Source organism: Mesoplodon mirus, assembly GCF_964341445.2.
Source record: "Mesoplodon mirus genome assembly, chromosome: 3".
Classification (NCBI taxonomy): domain Eukaryota; kingdom Metazoa; phylum Chordata; class Mammalia; order Artiodactyla; family Ziphiidae; genus Mesoplodon; species Mesoplodon mirus.
Window position 1 is genome coordinate 28,395,165 of NC_138978.1, and position 16,130 is coordinate 28,411,294.

Consider the following 16,130-nt stretch of genomic DNA (forward strand, 5'->3'; position numbering starts at 1 on the left):
GGCGCAAAGGTCAACAACTGCTCTCTCCCCAAATGCGTGGAGGCCCAGCCCCTCCCTTCCTCCTCTGCTCTGGTCAAGCTCCTGAACTCAGCAGTGCAGAAGGAATGCACAGACCACCGCCTGGGGGCGGCCAGCCAGCAGAGGTCTAACCCTGCCTCTGGCTATTACGTTCTGTGTGACCATGTGCAAGTCACGGCGTCTCTCTGGGCTGCAGCACCATCTCTGTGAATCAGGTGTGCATGTGCCTCTCCCAACAGGATGAAGAGACCTGTCAGTGTAAAGAACATCTTCTGTACCTGGCACCCCGCCGGGTCCCGGGCCATGGGCCTTTCCTTCCTTCTGGGCCTCGGGACAGGTGAGGCTGAGTTGTCCTCCATCATGTTCTCCAGAACCTCCAGCTTTGGAGGCAGGAGCCCCCCTGCCTGGCTGTAGCCGATGGCCCCCAGGAGGTGGATCACTGCCCCAGAACCAACCTGCCAGGGGAGAAGAGCCCTTCAGAGCAGTAACCTCACCTGCCATTGTTTACTGTCCTCGCTCTTCCCCACTGAACTGTAAGCTGCTTGAGGACAGGGAGCACGTATGTCTTAGTCCCCACTGTATTCCCAATGCCCAGAAAAGGCTGGCACAGAGGAGGGCTCTATAAATGTTTGCTGACTGCCTGGCCTCCATCCCAGGAGAGAAGTCTGTCTTCATTCCCATCCTCTCGGCTTTCCCTCTCACTCCCAGCCACATTCAGAGTTACGTGGACCCTGTACTGAGACCCTTCTCACCCTTCTGACCAGAGATGCATCTTACCAGGGAGCCATATCCTGTTCTGAGCCCACCTTCTCTTCCTCAAAGCTCTGTCATGCCCCTTTTCCAGGGTCACTGACTTGCCTTTTGCCCTGAAACAGCCATGTGGCGAAAACGTCCACTACCCCCTCTGAAAGACTGCTGATCACCCCTCTATTGCCCCTGAGAGGAAGCCCTTCATGACCATTTCAAGATGCAGAGTGGTTCTGGGTCTTCTAATGAGCTATAGAATCTCTCCTGCTCCCCTTTTTGCATTGGCTGCCAGGAAGCTTAGTATTAACTTTAAGCCTAGACGATGTACCTTCCCAGGATTGGGGGGGGGGTGTTGTAACAAGATTTCCCCTTCTCCTTCCCCTTTTCTTGCTTTCTTTAGACTTTAACCCATTTGAGTGTATTTTGATTATTTTAATTTATTACAAACCACAGGGAATTGTTTTGAAAGTAGATAGGTCTAAAAACTAATCCTTGAATGAATGATCATGAATGGTCAGGTTCCAAGGTTTGGGGGAAAATAGAGGTCTGAGATTCACATCATAGGAAGTGGGGAGTACTAGGAAGCTCCGGAGGAGGGCAGGCTGGGGCAGGGGGCTGGGATCGTCTCTGGGGAGGACCCCTCCCACCCCACCACACCTCAGGAGAGAGAGGAAAAACAGCAGTAATAAAAAGGAAAAACCTACGTAACACACATGCTTCACCCCATGGGCCATTTTCATTGCCTCCTTGGGGAGAAAGAGGAAACAGACATTAGAATTCAGAGGACCCAGTGACCCCACTGCAGGGAATTCACAAGAAAATACACACAAAGTTGAAAGATGTACATTCAGCGTTCACTGGGTTGGCATTTATAACAACAACAAAAAAATTGGGTACAATCCAGTGTCCATCAAAAGGGTAATGGTTAATAAATGGTTACATATCATACTATGGATTCTAAGTGGCCATTAAAAAGAGTGAGTAGTAATAAAAAAACTACCATTCATCAAGGGCTTATAAAGCAGCTGACCCTGGAAGAAGCATGTCATACATGATCTTATTAAGGTCTCAGAACAACACTATGAACTATGTACTATTTCCATCCCCATTTTACAGATGAGGAAACTGAGGCTCAGAGAGGCTCTGAAAAGTCCCATAGCTACTAAGTGACAGAGCTAGGATTAGAACCTAGTTCTGTCTGACTCCAAAGCCCAGGCATTTAACTGCTGGGCTATGTGGAGAGCACTGACAGACATGGTAAGATTATTGGAAAGATGTCAAGCTGTGTTGTTTGGAGAAAAAGAAAAAAATAGGTTATGGAGCAGTATGTGTGGCATAAGCCCATTTATGTAAATATATATTTATAGATGCATAATGGAAGTTATCTCTGGGGAATGAAATTCCAGGGGGATTTTCACTTTCTACTTGTAGACACTTGAGTATTTATGTTACTCAGAATAAGCATGTGTCTCTTTTATAAGCACAAACATACTTTTCAAGTTAAAAGACAAGTTCAGAACAATGTGTGTAGTGTGCTACCATTTGCTTTAAAAAGAGAAAGATTTTTTCATTGTATTTGCTTGAATCTGCATGAAATATCTCTGGAAGTATCCACAAGAACCTGATAACAGAGGCTTCCAATAGGAAAGGGACTGGGAGTTGGGAAGGAGACTTTTCACTTTTTTTTTTTTTTTTTAACCATGGGAATGAATCAGCCTTTCAAAAAAGTAAATTGAGATGGGGGGGTGGCAGAGAGAAAACAGGGGACATCTGGGAAGGAAAACAGGAAAGAGATTAAGAATGGTCCTTCACAGTTTAAAACCTTTTGACTGGCCCCTGTTCTCAGGGGTCCACATACCAGTGTTATGAGGCTCCAAAACAATAGGCAGCAGAATCAGACCAGCAAAGACTTTAGATACTGGACTTATCAGACAAGAATACAACATATGTATGTATGATATGTTTAAAGAAATAAAAGGCAATGTCGAACATATGAGTGAAGGGAAAAAATATGTATTAAAAATATTATGTATATATATATATAAAATCTGAAGGGCAGATTTGATTGGGGACAAAACACGACTTCTGGAAATAAAAATATGATAATAATAACTATTAAAATTTTAAAGTCAATATATAGTTTTAATAGCATATTAGACACAGCTGAAAAAGCTAGTGAACTAGAAAATAGACTTAAAGAAATTATCCAAAATATTTACAGCACAGAGACCGTGAAACACAATCAAAGAGACACAAAGAAGAAGAAAAAAAAAAAAAAAAAGAGACACAAAGGCTAGAGCGAAAGGACTAATATCACTCTGAAACTAAAGTTCCAGAAAGAGAGAGGAGAGAATTGAGCAGAGGGAGTATTTGAAGATAGACGGCTAAGAATTTTCTGGACTTGATACAGGACGACAATTTACAGATTCAAAAAGCTCAGTGAATTTCAAAAAGTTTAAGTAAAAGTAAATCCACACCTAGACACATCATAGTGAAACTGCTCCATACCAGTGATAAGGAGATCCTGGGCTTCCCTGGTGGCGCAGTGGTTAAGAATCCACCTGCCAATGCAGGAGATACTGGTTCGAGCCCTGGTCTGGGAAGATCCCACATGCCGTGGAGCAACTAAGCCCGTGTGCCACAACTACTGAGCCTGCCCTCTACAGCCCGCGAGCCACAACTACTGAAGCCCGTGAGCCCCAATTACTGAAGCCCGCACACCTAGAGTCCATGCTCCGCAACAAGAGAAGCCACTGCAATGAGAAGCCCGCGCACTGCAACGAAGAGTAGCCCCCACTCACCGCAACTAGAGAAAGCCCACGTGCATCAACGAAGACCCAACACAGCCAAAGACAATAAATAAAATAAATAAATTTATTTTTAAAAAAAGGAGATCCTAAAAGCATTGAGAGAGGGGGAAAAAAATCTAACACTTTAATAGCACTGAAAATGTGCTACCACTGTTCTGAATGCTTTCTTTGTTAGTTCACTTAATCCTCATCACAACCCTGTGAGTTAGGTACTGGTACCATTATTGCCTCCATTCTACAGAAGAGGAAACTGAGGCACAGAGAGGTTAATCAGCTTGCCCAGTGTCATACAGCTAGTAAACCAAAGATCTAAGATTTAAATCCTGGCAGTCTGATTCCAGAGGGCACACCTTTAACCGCTAATGCTATAATGCCTGCCTCTCACAAAAAGACATTCTACCTACAAAGGAATGGTAGTTAGACTAACAGCTAACTTGTCAATAGTAATATGGAAGCAAAACATAGTAGAATAATATTTTCAATATGCTTAAAGAAAATATCAATTGTGCACCCACACAAAACATTTTTTGAGAATGAAGATAAAATAAAGATATTATAACTTATTTACAAAACAGAAATAGACTCACAGACATAGAAAATAAAGTTATGGTTACCAAAGGGGATAGCGGGGGCGGGGAAGGATAAATTAGGAGTTTGGGATTTACATATACCCACTACTACATATAAAATAGATAAACAATAAGGACCTACTGGGTAACTCAGGGAACTATATTCAGTATCTTGTAATAACCTATAATGGAAAAGAATCTGAAAAAGAACAGATTCAGTGAAATGACTCACTTTGCTGTACACCTGAAATATTGTAAATTATACTTCAATTTTAAAAATGGTTTAAAATAAAAAATAAAGATATCATAGAGAAAACAAAGAGAGTTATTGTTTTTCTTGATAGTTTTATTTTTCTCAATAAACATAATGTTAAAGGATGAACTTGAGGCAGAAGGAAGGAAAAATGATCCCAGATATAAAAGCTGAGATGTAGAGAGGAATTCTGAGCAAAGAAAATGATAACTATGTTGTTAAATCTAAAAAAACACTAATTATATGAAACTATAATATTTGTGTAATTTGTGGGATTAAAAAAATAACTTAGGACCAACTTACTAGATAACAACAGCACATAAATTGGGAAGGTGCATGCTTGGAACTAAAGCATTCCCAGATCATCATATTACTTCAGAGGAAGATAAAGACAGTAACTTCCTTTATACTTTGATAGGTCAGGTATTTGTGTTAACATTTCTACAACAGCCACCAAAAGAATACAAACAGGGCATAGAGGGATAAAAAGGAATAAGAAAAAGTAATCAATCTAAAAGGAGGTAATAAAAGGGAGAAAGTGTATAAGAAAATGCAGGATATATGCAAAGCACAAAATAAGACAGTAGGAATAGTCAAATAAATCATAACTACAACAAATGTAAATGGACTAATATTTCAGATTAATGCAAAAATTATCAGAACTTTAAAGAAAGGAAATCAAATTATAAGACACTTATAAAACCTATTTCTGAAACAAAACAATGCAAAAAGGTTAAGAGAAAAAAATGGAGTAATATGTGAGTGGGCAAATACTAACAAAAATAAAGTTTTGTAGCTATACTAGTCTCAGACAAAACGGACTTTAAGGCAAAAAATAATTAGAGGCAAAGACCTCATTACATAATGATTAGCAATTTCACCAGAAAGCTATAACAACTCTAAATGTATAAGCGTCTAATAACATAATCTCAAAAAACATAAAGTAAAAATTGACAAAGCTATGTGGAAAAAGACAAAACCACCACTATAGCATGAAATTTTAATGTATTTCTCTAACTATTGCTAAATCTAGCTGACAAAATAATCAGTAAGGATAAGAAAGATTGAATGAAAACAATGAAGAAGCTTAACCTGTGTAATATATAGAACACTGTTCTTAATATACACATTCTTTTCAAGTATACATGTAACATACATGAAAATTAAGCACAACCTGAGCCATAAAGCAAATCTCAACAAATTTCAAAAGACTAGTATTTTTTAGACCAACACTGCCCAATTAATTACAAATGTGAGCCACAGGTGTATTTTTAAGTTTTCTAGCCACATTAAAAAAAGGTAAAAAGAAACAAGTGAAATTCATTTTATATTTTACTTAACTCAAAATAAACAAAATATTATCATTTTAACTTGTAATCAATAAAAAACATTATTAATGAAATTTTAATTTCTTTTTTTCAGTGACTAAGTCACTGAAATCCAGTATGTATTTTACATTTAGAGTACATCTCAATTTGGACTGGCCAGCTTTCTTTTTTTTTTGCCGCGCCACGCAGCATGTGGGATCTTAATTCCCAGGGATTGAACCCACACCCCCTGCATTGGAAGCATGGCGTTTTAACCACTGGACCACCAGGGAAGTCCCCTGGCCAACTTTCAAGTACTCAGTAGACACAAGTGGCTAGTGGCTACCACATCAGACGACTCAGATAAAGATCACTTTCTCAGACCACAATATGATTAAGTTAAAAAGCAATAACAAAAAGAAAAACATAGAGAAAGAAAGTAAAGAAAGAAACTCATATGAATGGAAATTAAGAAATACACTTCTAAATAACACATAGGCCAGGGACTTCCCTGGTGATCCAGTGGTAAAGAATCCACTTTCCAATGTAGGGGACGTGGGTTTGATCCTTGGTTGGGGAACTAAGATCCCACAGCCGAGGGGCAACTAAGCCCACGTGCCACAACTACTGAGCTTGCGCACCTCAACTAGGGAGAAGCCCATGTGCCACAAGGAAAGATCCCGCGTGCCTCAACGAAGATCCTGTGTGCCGAAACTAAGACCCGATGCAGCCAAAAGATAAGTAAAATAAATAAATATACAATAAATAAATAATACATAGGCCAAAGGAAAAATTGTAATAAAAGTTATGAAATACTAAGAATTGAATGATAATAAGAAAGACATATATTAGAGTGTGTGGATGAAGCTAACATCATCATTAGAGGTTCCTTTATAACTTTAAATGACTATTAGAAAGGAAAAAGATAGAAAATTAATAAACTAAGCATCATTCTTAAAATATTATAAAAATAAGAGAATAAATGGAAAGAAAGATGATACTGAAAACAAACATATAATGGAGAGGATCCACAAAACCAAAAATCAGGTCTTTGAAAAGACTAGAAAAACAAACAATTCTCTGCCAAGGTTAAGGAAAAGAGGGAAGGGACAACCAGACAATATTTAGAATGAGTAATCATGAGTGCACAGATATTAAAAAGAGAAGAGGCTATTGTGAAATACTTTATGCCAACATGCAAGTAGATCTGAAAACTCAGATTAAATGGATACATTTCTAGAAAAATGTAACTTACCAAAATTGACTCAAGGAAAAAAAATTTTTAACTGAATAAACCTATAAGCATAGAATTAATTGAATCAGTAGGGAAGGAATCATCTTCCCTAAAGAAAACACCAGTCGAGACTTCTTTTTTTTAACCAGTGATGCTACCGAAATGTTCAAAGAGCAAGTAATTCCAACTTTATACAAATTACTGCAGCAAATGGAAAAAGGGAAAACACTCTACAATTCATTCTATGAGGCTGCAAAACTGAATACCAAAACCTCACAAGGACACTATAAGAATAAATCATTTCAGGCCAGTTAACTCATCAACAGAAATACAAAATTTCCAAACCAAATATTATCAACATGAATTCAGAAAACATAAAAAAGATATAACATGATCAATTTGGGGTTTATTCCAGAAATGCAAGATTGACTTAATATTTTAAAAACCCAACTCATTAAATTAACATTAGTAAGAGAATAAAAATCATATTATATCCAAAAATGCAGAAAATATACTTCTTAAAATGTACTGTCCATTCAGAATAACAAGCAAATCAGGAATAGAAGGGAGCTTCCTTAACTTGATAAAGTATCTATATAAAAACACACCAAACATCACACTCATGGTGAAATGATGACCACATTCCCTTTGAAATCCAGGACAAGACAAAGTTCCCTGTTACCCTATTACTACTTCTATTCAATATTATACTAAAGGTCTTAGCTAGCACAGTAAGGAAAGGGGGTGGGGGAGATGTAAGAATTGGAAAGGAAATAACAAAACTCTCATTATTTGCAGGTTATATGACTATCTACATAGAAAACAAAAAAAAATCCTAATAGGTAAATTATATAAATTAATAAAAGATTTCTGCAAAATCAACTGCATGTTATATGCCATCAATAGTTAGAAACAGCAATTTTTAAAAGTTACCATTTTATAATACATAAAAACATAAAGAAATAAAATCAGACAGTATGTGCTTTCTGATGGAAAGACCACACCACCACCTAAAAAGCAGTTGGCTCCAAAACTTTGAATCCAAATCTAATCAAAGCTCCAGGTTTAACCACCAGTTCACAGAAAATACAGAAGACAGAGGAACAGGTTTCACTATACCACAGCGATGCAATAAGCTACGGGAAAAACAGCCTAGTTTCTTCAAAAATGACTGCAAGAAAAACAAGATTGGAAACAGACCTATATGTTAAAAGAGGCTTACAAGGCATATCAACCAACTGCAACATGTAGATTTTACTTAGATCCTGACTTTAAAAAGACAAAGTATAAAAATAAATTATCATCTTTATGAAACTATTGGAAATTTGGATATTAAACAAATATTTGATATTAAGGAATTATGGTCAACCTTTAGAGAAAATAATGCGTGGTTGCTAGAGTCGGGTGATGAGTACAAGAGATTTCATTCCAGGGGCTGGTAGTTTTTTTCCGTAAAGAGCCAGAGAGAAAATACTTTAGGCTTGCTGGCTATACAGTCTCCATTGCAATCACTCAACTCTGCCATTGTAGTAGGAAATCAGCCATGGACAATATGTTAACAAATAGTTGTGCCTGTGCTCCGATAAAACTTTATTTACTAAACCAGCTGAGGTGACCAAAGCGTGGGTGATAACTTGCCAACCCCTGCTTAAAATTCAATCTACTTTTACATATATGTGAAATTTTCCATAACAAAAAATTATATATAGATACAGTATTTAGGAATAAATCTGAAAAAGATATGCAATTCTTTTATGGAGAACGTATAAAACTTTATTGAAAAACAATAAAGATGATCAAAATAAATGGAGGAATATACTATGTTCATGGATTGGAAGACTCAATATTGTAAAAATGTTAGTTCTGTTTAAAATGATTTACAGGTTCAGTATATTTCCCATTAAAATCTCAACAGGTTTTTTCAAGTGTGGAAATTGACAAGCTGATTGTAATATTTATGTGAAGGAGAAAAAAAAAGTAAGAGTAAAGGTCCTCCTGAAAATAACAAAATTGGGAGACTTTTCTTGCTAGATATCAAGAATTATTAATAATTATTATAATTAATATAAAATATATGCATAAGGAAAGAAATTTTAAACAAGATGAGCATAGGGAGAACAAAACCAATCCCACATATATGGAGACTTGATTTATGACAGGGCTGGCATTGCATATAACTGGAGAAGGACAGAATTTTCAGTAAATGGTGTTGAAACAATTGGGTATCCATATAAAAAAGTGATATACCCCATATCACTCACAAAAATCAATTCCAGGCAGATTACAGACCTAAGTATAAAAGGAAACACAACACTACATAAAAGAACATCTTCATGACCTTGAGATAGGAAAGAGATTCCTTAAAAAGATTATACCTATTAGGATACATATAAATTAGGATATATTACAATTAAGAATTTCTCCAGCAATTCTACCTCTTTTTAATTCCAATTCAATTCAACTTCCACTTCTGGGTATAGACACAAAAGAACTGAAAGCAGGGACTTGAATATTTGTATACCAATGTTCACAGCAGCATTATTTACAATGGCTAAAAGGTTGGAAATAACCTAAATGTCCATCAACAGATGAATGGATAAACAATATGTGGTAAAGGCATACAATGGAATGTTATTCAGCCTTAAAAAGGAGTGAAATTCTGACGCATGCAACAACATGAACCTTGGAGACATTATGCTAAGTGAAATAAGTCAGTCACAAAAGGACAAATATTGCACAATTTCACTTATATGAGGTACCAAGAGTAGTCAAATTCATAGAAACAGGGCTCCCCTGGTGGCGCAGTGGTTGAGAGTCTGCCTGCCTATGCAAGGGACACGGGTTCGTGCCCCGGTCCGGGAGGATCCCACATGCTGCGGAGCGGCTGGGCCCATGAGCCATGGCCGCTGAGCCTGTGCGTCCGGAGCCTGTGCTCCGCAACAGGAGAGGCCACAACAGTGAGAGGCCCGCGTACAGCAAAAAAAAAAAAAAGAAAAAAAAAATCATAGAAACAGAAAGTAGAATAGTGGTTATCAAAGGCTGGGGGAAGGGGAGAATGGGGAGTTATTGCTTAATGGGTACAGAATTTCAATTTGGGAAAATGAAAAAGTTCTGGAGATGGATGGTGGTGATGACTGCACAACAACGTGAATGTACTTAATGTCACTGAACTGTACACTTAAACATGGTTTAAAAGGTATATTTTGGGCCTCCCTGGTGGCGCAGTGGTTGAGAGTCCGCCTGCCGATGCAGGGGATACGGGTTCGTGCCCCGGTCTGGGAGGATCCCATGTGCCGCGGAGCGGCTGGGCCCGTGAGCCATGGCCGCTGGGCCCGCGTGTCCGGAGCCTGTGCTCCGCAACGGGAGAGGCCACAACAGTGAGAGGCCCGCATACCGCAAAAAAATAAAAAAATAAAAAAATAAAATAAAAAAAAAATAAAAGGTATATTTTATGTGATGTATATTTTACCACAATAAAACAATTTTTAATAATTAAGAATTTCTATCCATCAACAGACACCATAAGGAAAGCAAAATATGAACCACACTTTGGGAGAATATATTTGCAAAACATATAGCTGACAAAGGAAGAGTATCTAGAATACATAAAGAACTCCTACAGATCAGTAAGGAAAAGTTAAAACCAAAAAAATTTTTTTGGCAAGACTTAACCAGAAATGACTAGAATGCATGCAAAGATTCTTCTTAGTAATAGGGAAATGAAAATTAAAACAACATTGAGACACCATAGAGTATCCCTATTTTGGCAAAAATTGAAGTCTGATAATATCAAGTGTTGGTAAAGATGTGGAGCTACTGGAATTTTGCACTGCTGGTGGGAGTACAAACTATTTTCAACCATTTTAGAAAACATCTGGCACTGTTTAAGTTGAATATGTGTATACCCTATAACCCAGCAATTTCACTCCCAGGAATATTCCGTGGAGCCACTCTTGCCCATATGTACCAAGAAACATACAAAACTGTTCATCATAGCAGCACCATGTGTAATAGTAAAAAACTGCAAATAAGTCAAATGTCCACGTGGAGTCAAGGAATAAATAAACTGTGGTATATTCGTGCAGTAGGATACTTACTGCCAATACCTAGGATATGTGTGATCTTGGGAAAGTTACTTAACCTCTGTGCCTCAGTTTTCTCATCAGTAAAATGGGGATAATACAAGTATCAACCTCATAGTGTTAATGCAAGGATCATTATCATTATTCAAGGCTCTTAGAACAGTGCCTGGAACTCAGCAAGCTCTCTCTATAAACTCTGATGTTGTTAAGTTTCCTTGGCTCCTGCCCCTGAGAGAGTCCCTCCTGGTACCTGACCAGACTTCAGTCTCTCCATTTCCCTTTAAGCAATGTTGTCCTCGATGATCTTTCCCGCCTTCCTCCTCCCCTCTTGACCCTACCCCCGCTACTGTTCTGCTCCTGTAATGCTCCAAGCTGCTTCCTGTCTCTGTACTTTTACATGCGCTCTGCGTTCTTCCTAGTATGCCCTTCCTACCTTCTCTGCCTACTGCACACCCACTTCCTTTGCCCAGATCCAGCTCCCAAAGCCCCTTCCTGTGCCCTACCCTACCTCCAAGCCCTCCCACACACCCCTCCCTAGGGAAGACTCAATTGCTCTCTGGGTATCCAGAATCTGCTAGGTGTCAATCTGAATCTCAACTCTGGTTACTTGTTTGTCTCCCCACACTGGACTTTGAGATCCTGGAGGAGCACCCCCTGTTTGCTGAACAAATAAAGCCCCATAAAAATCTGAATCCCTTAGCCAGGCCTTTAGCATCCTGGCTCAGTGCACAGAGTGGAATTGAACAGGCCTGGATTCAAATCCTGACTCCACCACTTACTTACTGCTTACTTACTTACTTACTTACTGACCTTGAGTGAGTCACTTAGCTTCTCGGAATCCCAGTTTTCTTAATCAGCAAAACAAGGGTATTAACACTGACTTTTCATGCTATTGTGAGGATTAAACATGAGATGATGACCTATGTGAAGCTCCTGGTATACAGTAAGCACTTAAAGAGCTATTCTTAGGCTGTCTATCTGCTGGAGACACGCTCCTCCCTCACACAACTCCTGATGCTTCGTAGCTGCAGACGGGGTACCTGAGTGTGGGAGCCTAGGTGGGGCCGGAGGAGCTGTGTGCCTCCCGAGCTGTGACAGGCAGAACAGGGGACACTGCCAGAGCTGCCCTCCCCATGTCCCCGCTATGCCATCCACTGAGTGGCTCCAGACCTAACTGACCACCGTGGGGATCAAATAGAGAAGAAAATGGCACTTCAACCAACTTCCCCACCCCCCTCTAAGAGTCTCTATCTCATACTAAAAGAATACAACACAGCCAGCCTCTCATACCAGATTCCCAGCAGTTCTGGGGCCCAGCTGATTCCCACATTTCATAGAGGAGGCAACTAAGATTCAGGTAAGAGACATCTCTCATCTAAAGTCACTCCATTGTTAAGAAGAAAAGCCTGACCTTGAACCTGTCTATCTGCCTCTGACACGAGCCAAACTGCCTCCAGGAGAAGGTGCAGGGCCCTCAAAGGGGATGCAGACCAGCTGGGCACTATGCCCATGCTTGCCCACGCCCCACTCAGCCCTGTCCTCAACCACCTGCCCGTCCCTGTCACAGCCCAGCCTCAATTCTTCTCCTGCAGCTGGCATCAGTTGCCGTGGCAACAGGTTGTTTGGGAAGCTGTGGGATGATGGACTGTGCCGCAGAGTCAAGGATGGGGCCTGGAGGAGAGAGCAACTGTGGGCTGCTTCCAGTCAAGGTGGGCAGGAACCTGGCTCCACCACCAAGCTCAAATACTCCCTCAAAACAATGCAGACCCAGGGATTCCAATTCCAGGCATCTGGCCCAAATAAATAATCTGAAATGGGGAGAAGCCAGATGCACAGGGGTGTTCACCCCGGCAGTCCTTAAAGCAGGACAAAATTGTATACATCAATAACAGGTAACATTTTTTAGTTTCTTCTTGTACCAGGCACTATGCTAAATACTGAACACACGTATGTGTCATCTCATTTGCTCCTCACACCGCCCTATGAGGTAAGTACTTTTAATACCCCCGTTTTGCAGATGAGGAAATTATACTCAGAAAGGTGAGGCCGCTTGCCTAGGTCACATTCAGAGAGCGGCAAAGCCAGGACTGAATGCCTGTCTGTCAGCCTCTGAGCTTTGTGCTCTTAACTTACATGACAGTGGTCGGAAATGAGAAGAGGAAGACCCAGCCCATCCTCCGGTCCCGGCAGTGCCTGTAGACCGCTATGATGCAGGGTTCAGGGAAAGCACAGATTTGGCAAAATTGTATGTACCAACTGGGAAACACCTTCAAATACTAAAGCACTTGAAAATTAAAGTATAAGTCCCAGAACAATGAGGCATGGCATGAGCCTACTTATATATAAAAAGGTGCCTTCAATATACAGATGTTCATATATGTATAGAAGTTATTAAAAGGAGACTGGAAGGATGCTAACCATTAACAGCAGACAAAGGGCAGTTGGGCGGGAGGCATTAAAAGGGATTTCCTCACTCTGTGTTAACAAATTCATTGTAAAACAATTTTTTTAATACCTAAAATATCAAGTTATAAATTGTGACATGGGGCTTCCCTGGTGGCGCAGTAGTTAAGAATCTGCCTGCCAATTCATGGGACATGGGTTCGAGCCCTGGCCCGGGAAGATCCCACATGCTGTCGAGCAACTAAGCCTGTGCGTCACAACTACTGAGCCCACGTTCCACAACTACTGAAGCCCACACGCCTAGAGTCCGTGCTCCGCAATGAGAGAAGCCACGAAAATGAGAAGCCTGTGCACCACAATGAAGAGTAGCCCCTGCTCACCGCAACTAGAGAAAGCCCACGCACAGCAACGAAGACCCAACACAGACAAAAATAAAAACAAATAGATTAATTACTTTAAAAATTTTTTTAAAAATTGTGACATGCATGATCCCCTTTCTAGGCAAAGAAAAGACATATATGCATAGGAAAAAAATGGAAGAAAGGACATATATCAAAATGTCAACAGGATGGAACAGAATAGAAAGCCCAGAGATAAACCCATGCACATATGGTCACCTTATTTTTGATAAAGGAGTCAAGAATATACAATGGAGAAAAGACAGCCTCTTCAATAAGTGGTGCTGGGAAAACTGGACAGCTACATGTAAAAGAATGAAATTAGAACACTCCCTAACACCATACACAAAAATAAACTCAAAATGGATTAAAGACCTCAATGTAAGGCCAGACACTATAAAACTCTCAGAGGAAAACATAGGCAGAACACTCTATGACATAATTCACAGCAAGATCCTTTTTGACCCAACTCCTAGAGGAATGGAGATAAAAACAAAAATAAACAAATGGGACCTAATGAAACTTCAAAGCTTTTGCACAGCAAAGGAAACCATAAGCAAGACAAAAAGACAACCCTCAGAATGGGAGAAAATATTTGCAAATGAAGCAACTGACAAAGGATTAATCTCAAAATTTACAAGCAGCTCATGCAGCTCAATAACAAAAAAACAAACCACCCAATCCAAAAATGGGCAGAAGACCTAAATAGACATTTCTCTAAAGAAGAAATACAGATTGCCAATAAACACATGAAAAGATGCTCAACATCACTAATCATTAAAGAAATGCAAATCAAAACTACAATGAGATATCACCTCACACCAGTCAGAATGGCCATCATCAAAAAATCTACAAACAATAAATGCTGGAGAGGGTGTGGAGAAAAGGGAACGCTCTTGCACTGTTGGTGGGAATGTAAATTGATACAGCCACTATGGAAAACAGTATGGAGGTTCCTTAAGAAACTAAAAATAGAACTACCATACGACCCAGCAATCCCACTACTGGGCATATACCCTGAGAAAACCATAATTCAAAAAGAGTCATGTACCACAATGTTCACTGCAGCTCTATTTACAATAGCCAGGACATGGAAGCAACCTAAGTGTCCATCGACAGATGAATGGATAAGGAAGATGTGGCATATATATACCATGCAATATTACTCAGCCATAAAAAGAAATGAAATTGAGTTATTTGTAGTGAGGTGGATGGACCTCGAGGCTGTCATACAGAGTGAAGTAAGTCAGAAAGAGAAAAACAAATACCGTATGCTAACATATATATGGAATCTAAAGAAAAAAAAAGGTTCTGAAGAACCTAGGGGCAGGACAGGAATAAAGACACAGACGTAGAGAATGGACTTGAGTGAGGACACAGGGAGGGGGAAGGGTAAGCTGGGACGAAGTGAGAGAGTGGCATGGACTTATATACACTACCAAATGTAAAATAGCTAGCTAGTGGGAAGCAGCTGCATAGCACAGGGAGATCAGCTCAGTGCTTTGTGACCACCTAGAGGGGTGGAATAGGGAGGGTGGGAGGGAGACGCAAGAGGGAGGGGATATGGGGATGTATGTATATGTATAGCTGATTCACTTTGTTATAAAGCAGAAACTAACACACCACTGTAAAGCAATTATACTCCAATAAAGATGTTAAAAAAAAGAATATTAACTGTATCTTATAACATATACTAGGTTCTAATAGAATTTTGACGTTATTAATAAAACTTGTTGCAATTACAAAAAAAATGTCAACAGGAGATAGCTGTGAATGTTGGCATTATGGGGATTTTTATTTCTTCCTTATTTTCTACGATAAACACATATTAGTCTTTTAAATTAAAAATTAATGTTTTTGAGTGACGTTTGCAAAGACAATGTAACAGCACTCCTAATGTAATTATAGTACCACGTGGTGGTAAATCACACCGGCAGCTCATTGGTTCCCATCCCAGTTCTACTAATTTGCTGTGTGGTCTTGGCATAGTCACTTTACCTGTCTGAGCCTCAGTGCGCCCAACATTAACATGGGTATACAGCATTATCATCTACCTCGTATGGTTGTCAGGAAGATGGAAGATGAAGAGCTCGGGATATACTCAGCTCATGGAAGGCAGGCCAGCTGCCATTACTGCTGTGATGCTAGCGGGGAATGTGCACAAGCAAGCAGTAGAGCAAGCTCTCCAGACAGACTGCCTGGGTCTGCAGCCTGGCTCTGTCATTTACCAGCTGTGGGACCTTGGGCCTATAACCTTACCTCTCTGGGCTTCAGGTGAAGACTAAACCAAAAGCACTTAGCACATAATA

General features: G+C 39.8%; 1 protein-coding gene and 1 pseudogene across 2 annotated transcripts in view; both read right to left on the reverse strand.

Moving 5' to 3' along the window:
• Window positions 1-16,130, reverse strand: part of LOC309799101 (methylosome protein WDR77-like) — a 460,959-nt pseudogene that overhangs the window by 344,858 nt on the left and 99,971 nt on the right. The gene's annotated exons all lie outside the window — the stretch shown is intronic.
• SPOCD1 (SPOC domain containing 1) overlaps window positions 1-16,130 on the reverse strand; it is a gene marked incomplete at both ends in the record, with an annotated part of 28,487 nt that overhangs the window by 9,349 nt on the left and 3,008 nt on the right. The window contains 2 exon segments of the mRNA XM_082612894.1: window positions 297-473; window positions 1,470-1,511. Of these exon segments, the coding sequence (XP_082469020.1) occupies window positions 297-473; window positions 1,470-1,511 (219 nt within the window).